The 10,723-nt window shown below is 40.3% G+C and overlaps 1 protein-coding gene across 1 annotated transcript; it reads left to right on the forward strand.

Moving 5' to 3' along the window:
* The first annotated feature begins 41 nt into the window (after positions 1-41).
* On the forward strand, positions 42-10,497 carry LOC146452052 (EF-hand domain-containing family member C2-like). Its single transcript, XM_085098214.1, has 20 exons — positions 42-201; positions 293-380; positions 524-624; positions 1,033-1,103; positions 1,663-1,742; positions 1,826-1,947; positions 2,056-2,157; positions 2,272-2,387; positions 2,738-2,873; positions 3,001-3,105; positions 3,269-3,407; positions 4,388-4,553; positions 4,758-4,832; positions 5,079-5,220; positions 6,561-6,796; positions 7,731-7,812; positions 8,856-8,971; positions 9,314-9,480; positions 10,006-10,055; positions 10,160-10,497. Exons 1-20 carry the CDS (start codon positions 160-162, stop codon positions 10,235-10,237), a joined length of 2,214 nt encoding a protein of 737 aa, XP_084954340.1. The 5' UTR covers positions 42-159; the 3' UTR covers positions 10,238-10,497.
* Positions 10,498-10,723: the final 226 nt, after the last annotated feature.

A 10,723-nucleotide genomic window follows, 5' to 3' on the forward strand; every position in this document is an offset into this window, starting at 1 on the left:
GAATCGAACCAATCACAAGTGACGTAAGATTTGAATGCTGTTGCTATGGTAAACCCACAAATCATAGCGACGGGCCGTATATAGCAACAAGGCGGACATCTTGGATTCAGAAAAGAACTTTCAGAGAGCAGGAACAGTAATTCAGTTCGTTCAGCAACCATGGCCCTTCCTTTTCTTCCAGGACAAGTTTTCGATCGAAAGGTATGATTTTAATGCTAAGAAAGACATCTGACTTAACTCGATTTTAGAGCAGTATGCTAAAATTGCGCTTGAATCTATTTTCTCCGCATAGATTGGAAAAACTAAATTTCACAAGACACATCAATTTGATTATCGGAATGATGTTTCAGTTTATGTTGGAGAGGACAAATGTGGCATTGGTAAGCTGTATATAGTTTTTATTATATTCCTGTGGTGTTTTAATCATTAACAGCTTTGATGAAAATCAAAATGACCCTTGGTGAAACAAATCACATCTGATGTAAGCTTTATTTACTGATGTGAGGTTATAATTACTGTTTAGGTGGTGAACCTTTACCAGGACAAAAGTTAAAACCAAGACACAGTGCTTATCCAAAGGGAATTGGTGGAGAGGCACCCGCTTGGGTTGCATTTGATAGACAGGTAAGGTGAAATACAGCGATGTAGACGATTCCATTCCTCCCCCACCCCTCCCCACTGAAAGGGGGAGGTAAGGCAAAATTTACCTCCTGAAAAAAAAAAAATTAAGTGTTGGCATTACTCCTTCACTAAAAACAACCTAATGTTTCTCTAACCCTTACGAAAATAAGCCATTATGAGGCTGGCCCCCACGGAAATGACGTTTGTTGACAGAATCCCCTTCAGAAAACCTCATCAACAGGGGAATGGAGTGGCCCTATTGGAAACTGATTGTCAAAGAATTAGAGAAAGAAATGGGTCAAGTATGATGCCTAACAGTTCTGCCTGACAGTGTACTGTGAAGCAGCATTTTAACAACATGTATAATTTTTTTATTTATAGCTAAAATATTTGTTCATTTGTGAAATGCAGGTTTTGTGTTTTGATGCTTACTTCCAAGAAGCGGTGCATGAAAAACGAGAGGAGCAGTACAGGATTAGAAGGTATCTGACAGCTCGTTTTTTTGTCGTAGGCCAAGACAAGACAGATTATCTCTCTTCCTTGAGATCCTGAAAAACATAAACATTGGTGCAAAAATTGTGACAGACATTTTCTCCAGTCACATTCACATTTAATTAATGGGTATTGAGGTGGGGGGGGGGGGGGTGGAGGGGCTGGAGCAACACTGTTTTTTTTTTGAAGCTCCTTTGAGTTGCGTTCCTGTACTGAGTGGCAGCTCCTGCATCTTTGCCCTTCTTTTATCATGCAATGTTAATTCAGCAAATCTTTCGGCTGCTTTCCCTTGCCTCACACCTCACACCTCTTCTTTTAAGTTTTCTTGTTCCCTTCCCAGCCCACCCCACCCCACACATTCTGCCTCTTTCTCTCCCCTCCTCTACTCATCTTCATGACTCAACTGAAAGGGCTACTGTTTTCTGTTAAAGGTATAAAGAAGGACCTTGGGCAGGAGCCTTCCCTGGGATTATTAACTGGCTTTCAAATCTCTAAAGAGTAGAGTGTACTTACTGACTGATAATTTTGTTATTTTGTGTTTCCCATCAGATGTAAAATCTACTTTTATCTGGAAGATGATAGCATCCAGGTGATTGAACCCAAAGTTGAAAACAGTGGAATTCCTCAAGGTTTGTACATATGCCAGTCTGCTTTGCATGGAAAGAATGTCAAATATGTTACTTAATGATGTTGAATTCTTTGTTACCAACAGGAACCCTGATTCGCCGTCATCGTATTCCACTTCCTCCACCAAATGATGAACAGTTTTACACAGTGGAGAACTTTAACATTGGTCAAGAAATCGCACTGTACTCCCGCACATTTAAGATCACTGTAAGTAAACATGCTCTTTAGAGATGTCGTTGTGCTTGCTTAAATTATGGCAAATATTTGAAGATCCCAAAATTGAAATTAATTTGTTTTTGTTTGATATGTTTTCAGGGATGTGATGATTTCACTCACAATTTTCTCCGCAAACTTGGAGTTCGAATAAATAATGGTGAAAACATTCCCTCTGATCCATACACAGGTCATCGTAGAAAGGTTTGTTCTTTGACATGTGGAACCTTTTAAATCCCAGTATGATCAATAATAACATGTTTTTCTAACTGGTTTTCTAAGAACTCTGTATAATTTTTTTATTTTCTTATTTTTTAGCAAGTTGAGAGTATGCAGCCATTGCGACCATATGAAAAAGAGGACACCCTTAAACAGTTCCTGCAGTTTGATCGGAATGTGTTGAGGTTCTACTGTCTGTGGGATGACTCAGACAGGTCAGTGTTAATTTCATTTCACTGACAAGCCCCTTTGGTTATCGCTGGTCTCCACTGTAATTGTGCAGTTCCAGAAAATATTCATACTCCCCCCATGGAATGTTTTTTGTTTTGCACCCCCATCCTCCCAGGAAATTCCAGTTTAGCTTCATGCTTTGCTGCTACACTAAGTGTAAAAATCTGAAATGCAAATGTAATGTTCGTGGGATTGTTCCAAAACATAGGGGTTAAGGGGTACTTTCTGATCTGGAGTGTATCAAGTTTTGGGGCGAAAATAATGCCTCTATGGGCAGCAAATATCTAAGCTGTAAGATTTAAGTTCATTGAGTTAACTGCTGTTCATTTTTTAGCATGTTTGGTGATGCCCGTGAAATGGAGTTGCATTATTTCCTTGCCGATGATACAGTGGAGATTTGTGAGAGGATCCCCAACAACAGTGGCCGAGACGCTGTTCCCATGTTCCTGAGTCGACAGAGATTACCAAAGGTTACAAAAGCTTTTGATCTGCTTCCATTGTATTTTGAGCTGTTTTTCTGTTAGTTTTCTGCGTGTTTCTTTGTCGTGTCAACTTAAAATTAATAATTTGTTGCCTCTCTTTTTTTTTTTTGTCCAGGAACCTACGTCATTGAGACAACCAGGAGAGATCACTGGCAGAACAGTTCTGAACGTGTTTGGACCCATGGGCCATGGGGGAAGGTGGATTCTTGACAGCTTGAAGGTATGTTTTAAAATCATTTTACATATTTAGTAATGGTTGTCAGAATTATTTAGGAAAAAAGTCTAAAAGATATAAATTTTTTTAATCGATTTTATTAACAAATTATTGTGATAATGATAATGATAATGATGATAATAATAATAATAATTTTCTTGTCTCCCAGACTGGTGCTGTCCATACTGATTATTACAACGACAGTGACCTAACTCTAGGCTCAGTTATCAATGTGTGGGGTCGAAAATTCCTCATCTGTGACTGTGATGACTTTACAAAAGAGTTCTACAAGTCGAAATATGGAGTTCGTAAGTGATCTAATTTTTTTACTTGATTGTACTAATGCATGCAGAGTTTAGAATTGATGAAAATCATAGAAATTGGTTGACCGGATTTCAACAAGTACAACTTAAATTTATGAATGTGACAAATTACTGGCAAAAGCTGAAAAACTACAAACAAGTTTTAAGGGTTTTATGGTCACTAACACCTTTACCGGTAATTAACAATGAGCAAAAATGGGTGTGACTCATTACACAAGGAAGCAAGCACACATACAAGAGGAAAAATGCTAATAATTGCCGCACATGCTCAAGAGCCAAAATACTAATAAGTGCCACACAAACAAAAGAGCAAAAATACTAATAAACGCTGCACATGCACAAGAACAAAAATGCTAATAATCGCCGCACAAACACAAAAGCAAAATGCATAAGTGCCGCATGCACGCAAGAGACAAAAGGTGATATGTGCCGCACATACACAAAAGCAAATGCTAATAAGTGCAACACTTGCACAAGAGCAAAAATGCTACTAAGCACAGCACACATGCACACACAAGAGCAAAAAAGCTAATAAGCGTCGCAACCGAACAAGTCCTTCACAACTCAGCAAGAACATGACCTTATGTGACCCTAGTGCATCTGGCGTTCATTGAATTTGCTAATCTGAGAGCCTGAAACAGATTAGGTAACTATAACATTTACTCCACTGTCCAGGGCTTGCTTATATTGTTATGATGGCTTGCTTGATATGCAATTTAATTGAGGTCAAACTTGTAAGCAAGTAGGTGCAGGAAGGTTTCCACATGCCGCCCAATGAAGCTGTTACAAGTTGGTCCCAGTATAGTTATAGTGTGTATGGATGCTGCGTATGCCGTAGCAGTAAACTTGATCCATCTCAGCTCTGTGTAGACACGTTTGCATCTTGTGACTCTGCTTGATCATTGCAAATTTTGTTACTATGAACACAAATAAAAACAACGTTCGCATGATTTTAATGCCCACAGAGGATTTTGAAAATCTCAACTACAAAGCTGATCCAGAGGCCCTGCCACCCCGAGAGATCCCCCCTTACAATGGATTTGGCTCTGAAGAAGACTCTCTTGCCACGTGTCTCAGCCTCAGACCTAAGCCTACTCGGCGAGATTTCAAGAAGTTTATGGAGAAAGACAGGTGTGTTTGGAAGGGCCTGGGGCAGAACCAAACTATATTGAATTTTAGCTCGTTCTTTGTTGTTGTTGCTTATACTTGTCGGAGTTTTTGCACGTAGTCTTCACTCCCTTCAGGAAGCGTTGCCCCAATATTTTTGCTTGTTTTCAATTACTGGTGATAGATACTACATCTGCCTGATCTCGACTTGTTTTTTTTTTGACACAGGAAAGGGCTGGAGAGCAATGTTCTTCGGTTTGTGGCCCGCCTGGACACCACACGTCCAATTGACGTTGACAGAAGGTAAGAAATACATTTCCTTTATTCTCAAAAATGTTGAATGGTGTTGAAGCGCTTGAACACTCCATTCAACATTTGTCCAACATTTGCCCAACATCCATTCAACTATTGTTGAACAAATGTTAATTGAAACCGTTTATGCGGGCCTTAAGAATGTTGGAACTGTCAGGTGGTCTCTATAAACAGGATGTGTTTACTGGTTTTGGGATTTCATTGTGTACTGAAGGTAACATTGAATTTTGTTTACAGGTTTATCGTCTCATACTTCCTATCCGATGACACCATTCTGGTGTTTGAACCACCCCAGAGGAATTCTGGGATACTGGGCGGGAAGTTTTTGGAGCGAGGACGTATCAAGAAACCTGATGGAGTCAATTACTTTGTCGCTCCAGTAAGTACAGTTTATTTAGTTTTATTTCCAGTGTGTTAATGATGTAACGAAAACTAGTAATAATCAGAGATTAGGGAGTGCATTGGATGTTCTTGATCCCAGGCTCTCTCTCTCCTTTGCCACGTTGGTGATGATGTCATCCGCCCCTGCAAAATCTGCGGGGGATGCCAGATACGCGACCCCAAGATCCATTCATTCGGTGATCGCCCCGTACAATCTCGACTTCAAACCCAGTTAGGAGTGTGTTCTTCTATGTCGAACACAAAAAATAAAAGCTTTCCTTTATAATATAGGTACCCTTTATTATGTAACCAACTTATCCACAGACAAGTTTTGCTTTCTGATCGGTTCACTGAGCGGTGCAAATTTTGTGGCTGTACCGGCCAAGAATCGAAGTAATAACACGATGACTTGCGAAGGTAAACGAAGAACTTTTCACTTTTCACTTGAATGGCATGCCTCCGAGGTTGGCCCAAAGATTTCCGGAGATATACCCTGAAGAAAAACATTTCAAATCCCGTCCGCACGGATGCGTTTTCAGCAGGTTGAAGTATAAAAAGTCTGCATTTTCATCGAAAACGGAACGTAAGTTCTACGTCCAAGCGGCCATTTTTAGAACGTTTCCCTGTTCATACGGCACTCGACAATTCGTGTGTAAGGAATATGAAAATGTGTTAGAGCGGTTTTCAATTGAGTGTCGTAAAACCAAAACCAAAGTAATTACTCGATCTGGCCAATTGCAACAGATGTAAACAGCAGAACGAGCCAATCAGAATTCGAAGCAATACATGTAACTGGCGCCAAACGCGGGAAAACGCGTGCGGCCAAAACACGATTACTTTTGGTTTGGATTCCCATTGGTTTTCAAAGAAGCGCGAGTTTTGTTAACCAATGACAGAGCGTAGTAATGCAAAACGCGAAATTACTTTCGACACTCAGTTGAAAACCGCTCTAAGAAAAGTTTGCATTTTTTTCAAATTAGAAGGCACTCAAGGCATTAATCTGGACGGAGCCTTACTCTGGCCAAGAACGCTCCGGTCGTCGTACGCATTTTGCCTGTGTCATGGCAACTATAATCTAAAGTCGTATGACTCCAGAGTTCGGCCCCAGAACTCTGGAACAAACTACCTGTCGACATCCGTTCTTGTGACAATTTAAATCTTTTTAAACGTAAACTTAAGACTCATCTTTTTTCGAATTATTTTAAACAGATATGATTTTTTAAAACTTTGTAAAGCGCTTAGAACAGATCTGGATAAGCGCTATATAAGTAGTTATTATTATTATTATTTAATATTAGAATTTACATAGATCTTATTTCTGTCTCCTTTCCCCCACAGGATCTGTACATTGGTGCAAATGTCGAGTTCCACAAGAGCAAGTTTATTTTGATAGATGTCGATGAATACGCTGTGATTTACATGGAGAAACATGCAATGGAATTCCCTCAGGCCAATATTCGCTTTATTCTTCCCAAACTCAAGAAAATCCTGGAACAAAAATACGAAGAAATCAAATCAGAGTTCCAGAAATATGATCAAGATAACAGTGGAAGGATACCGCCCAAAAGTTTCAGGTGAATACAAATCTTTTGCGGTTTAACTTTTGTTTTAAAAACTCTTACTCCTGTAACATAAGAAATGCATTTGTTACTAGGTATTTCCCGCGACTATGAAAGAGGAGAATCAGTCGCACGCGCTCTCCTCGCGCGCTCCCCTCGCGTCACGTGTGATTGATTTCCCTCGCACGCGGTCCCCTCGCTTCGCGTGCGACTGTTTTCCATCGCACGTTCTCCCCTCGCTTCGCGTGCCCAGATGTCCCATGAGGCTTTCCCTTCGCCTCGCGTGTGGCTGATTTCCCTTGCATGTCTTCCCCTTGCTTCGCGTGCGACTGATTTCCCTCGCACGCTTTCCCTTCGTCTCGCGTGTGACTTATTTCCCTTGTATGTCTTCCCCTTGCTTCGCATGCGACTGATTTCCCTCGCACGCTTTCCCTTCGTCTCGCGTGTGACTTATTTCCCTTGTATGTCTTCCCCTTGCTTCGCGTGCGACTGATTTCCCTCGCACGCTTTCCCTTCGTCTCGCGTGTGACTTATTTCCCTTGTATGTCTTCCCTTTGCTTCGCGTGCGACTGATTTCTCTCGCACGCGGGGTTTTCTGTTCAAAGAGTGAGGTCACATTTGATTGCACGTCAAGGACGCAAAGCTGTGCTTCTAGTCTATTTGTTAAAAAATAAAAAATCACGCGCTGTTTCTTTGAGAAGTAAAATCCATCTTCTCGGTTGTAAATATTGAAAAGTAGTTGTTGTTTTAAGCTATTATCATTTTTTGGTATATTAATGAAAATAAAGAGACAAGCTGTCGTGATCCAACTCGCCTAAACGCTCTAACGAAAGTTGTCTGAAGTTTTGTTAGTAATTACAGTGTAGCCTGGGTGTGTTTTATTTCGTCCCCGTATCCTGTCGTCGCTATGAGCTGCTTCTCTAAGCCGTTTATGTTGTTTTCTTTGCAGAGAAATTATGGAGAGGTTTGGTCAAGGTTTGTTGACTGTTCATGAACAACTAACTGTGTCCAGACACTATGGAGATGCCAAGGTGAGACAAACAAGTGCTTTCTCGACTCGCTTTTTGTTTTCAGATTACAAAACTGTCGGAAGATGATTTGCAAACTCCCCATATTTGTCAAAACGTTTTCTTGATATGGCAATGTTTCATTTGCTGTTTATTGCGGTGTATCATACCATGTTGAATGTTGAGTCATACGTCTTCATTGATGTGCTGAACAGCATACGGGCTCAATTTCGTTCAGCAATGTTAATAACAATAATCTTTATTGAGGAAATCAATGTCACTAATAAGTGATTTACAAAAGAGTCCTCGAAAATTAAAAAGAACAAAAAAAAAAAAATAAAGAAAAATAAAGACTAATATATGAATATATAAAAATTAGACTAAAGACTATTTACATTTCTTAACACTCTTTTAAAACTAGCTAATGGTGGGCTTTGTCTGATTGAAAGGTCTATAATTTATTCCAATCGTTTGAGGCAAAATTTGTCGATGTCCAATGCCCCCAGTTCCTACTAGATGCACTCTTACGGATATTATTTTATTCAAGGCCTCACTAGCAGATGATCCAATAGGCAAATCTAAAATTATTTTTGCAGCTTTATTGTGTAAAGATTGAAGTTGCAACATTAAAGTGGAATTACCCCTATCCCCCCATACGTTAAACAATACAATGTTGAACGAGCGAAGAAAACATTCATCATTTTATCATGGCCTCATTTGAGAGATTTAAAATTGCATTTACGGCAAACGGCAAATGTGAGATTCGCGTTTATGTTTTCTTGCAACACATGAGTGTATAGATGAGAATAGTGCAAACCAATTCTGGCCTTTGATGATTAGGAAAACTGCTCAATTTTACTGAGAAACTAAAAACAGCGAGCGGCAAATGAAGGATAAACATGGTCACGTGGTCATTTCTGTCATTTGCCATTAATGTTATTCTAAATCTCTCTCGTCTTGAATCATTCAAGACGCCACATTTAACATTTGTTGAGTAACAAAGTTAAACTTTGTTACTCAACGAATGTTGAATGACGATGTTGAACTAATAGTAATTTATTTTTTAGGTAGAGGAGGATGATCTTCAGATTTTAGTTGCGGCAATTCAGGAACAGCTAAGGAAAGCTAACTTTGAGGATTTCTCGAACATGATGGATTCCTGTAGACACGAGGACGTGCTTGGGTGAGAAAACACTTTCTTTTGTAAAATATCGATGTAACTGCGCGTAATATATTGCTTCACGAGTTCTCCGCATAGTAGCACTTTAGCAAGGCGCAAATTCTTCATGTTTCTTGTAAGCGTCTTTGATCGTGGACGAAATTTCTGTCTCAAAGGTGGAATTTTTTAACGGACCTGTTAGTGATATATCGAGCCATTCTATGGCACAAAGAAATTAGTGATACTACTCTCCCCCCCCCCCCACCAACCCCACCTGCTCTCCCCTCCCCTCTGCCAATCACAAGGTTACCGTGAGCAGCATTCTTTGGTAACAACCTTAATTGTTGTCTCTGTTCTTTTTGACAGTACTGGGTTCCTTCCGCTGCAAGAACTCCACAACACTTGCAAACGCTTCAATGTGCCTGCCAAACACGACATGCTGCAGGCTCTCTTGGAAAAAGTTGAACGAAACGACAGAAATGACGCGAATTATGAACAGTTCCTGAAGCTACTGAATTGGAGAGACTCTCCTGGTAAGAAGCTTAACTTGGGTAGTGTTTTAGCAGGGTGGGGAAGGAAGGAGTTGTCACATTTTGAGGGAATACGGAATCAAAGGGCTGTGAACTGTTTCTAGTAGAGTGGTTGGGTTGCGTTTTATGCTAGAGAAGAGTTACAATTGGTCTTCATACGCTGTAACCAATTGCAGTCCGAATGAAGTTGAACTAAATTCGGTGTGGCTTGGCTTACGCGACTTTTCCCGCGCTTAGCGGTGGTTGCATGTTTCCCGCGCTCGACTCCTGTAACATCCTTCCTCGCGTTAGGCATTGGTTGTATGTTTTCCCGCGCTTGGCACCGGTCACGTGTTTCTGCTCGGCAATTCTGATTGGCTTATTTCGCAAGTTGCGGCCGCAATGATTGACTCCATCACTGTATTAGATAAACGTACAGTTGCGAACTCCAGTCAACCTAAAGAAATTGTTAATATTTATAGATCGTTCGAATATCCTGAGTTCATTAGTAATGAGTTAATGACGACTATTTTCTCTTTTTTTCTTCAGTATCTTCTCAGAAATTCGTTCCTGCCGCCGCTCCTGACCCGAAAGCTACGGTAGGTTGAAAGTTGAAAACTGAGAACTCCTTAAACTTCTGCTTCAATTTAGTGGCTCATTGCTGTCAACTGATTTTTTTAATCGCTCGTTCTTTTTGTTATAGCAACGGATTGGTCCCCAGGATTTGCCTTTCTTGGTATGCTACAAGGATCTTTTACAAAGTCTTCTTGAAGTGGAATAAACATGGACTACAGACAATTCACTTGAGTTTATACGGCGGAAAGTTTACATAGGAATGGTCCCACGTCTTTGAAAAATCTGCAAAAAGGAGACCCCTTTTTCGAGTTCTGCAATTGTAAACCACTTTTTTATTTGACAAAAATGTAGAGAAGCAAAGGCATTTGCAAGACTGGTAGAGATTTATTGTAAATATCTGGGTGCATATTGTTAAGACATTGCCCTTTGTATGTAATTAAAACAAATAAACAAACATTTACCATAGTGGTGTTCGTGGGTGATCGTTCAACTGTTACTTGTAAACAAAAGGAACAACAACAAGATGTTCTTAGCACTAACGTACTGGGTGTCTCTCATGCGTCCTTCGTCATATTATTTACTGATTTGGGGAGAAGCGATGGTGCAGTGGTGAGAGCGCTCGCCTCCCACCAATGTGGCCTGGGTTCGATTTCCGGAGTTGACGTCACGTGTGGGTTGAGTTTGTTGGTTC

The sequence above is a fragment of the Pavona decussata genome, unplaced genomic scaffold (genome assembly GCF_977016875.1).
Source record: "Pavona decussata unplaced genomic scaffold, jaPavDecu1.1 SCAFFOLD_381, whole genome shotgun sequence".
NCBI lineage: Eukaryota > Metazoa > Cnidaria > Anthozoa > Scleractinia > Agariciidae > Pavona > Pavona decussata.

What these genes read in the sequence shown, in the direction of transcription:
- LOC146452052 (XM_085098214.1), top strand. Translation starts at nt 160, where the DNA reads ATGGCCCTTCCTTTTCTTCCAGGACAAGTTTTCGATCGAAAG. An exon ending in GGGTTGCATTTGATAGACAG is followed by an intron (nt 625 to 1,032) that starts GTAAGGTGAAAT and finishes TGTGAAATGCAG; the next exon opens with GTTTTGTGTTTTGATGCTTA. An exon ending in CTGTGGGATGACTCAGACAG is followed by an intron (nt 2,388 to 2,737) that starts GTCAGTGTTAAT and finishes TTCATTTTTTAG; the next exon opens with CATGTTTGGTGATGCCCGTG.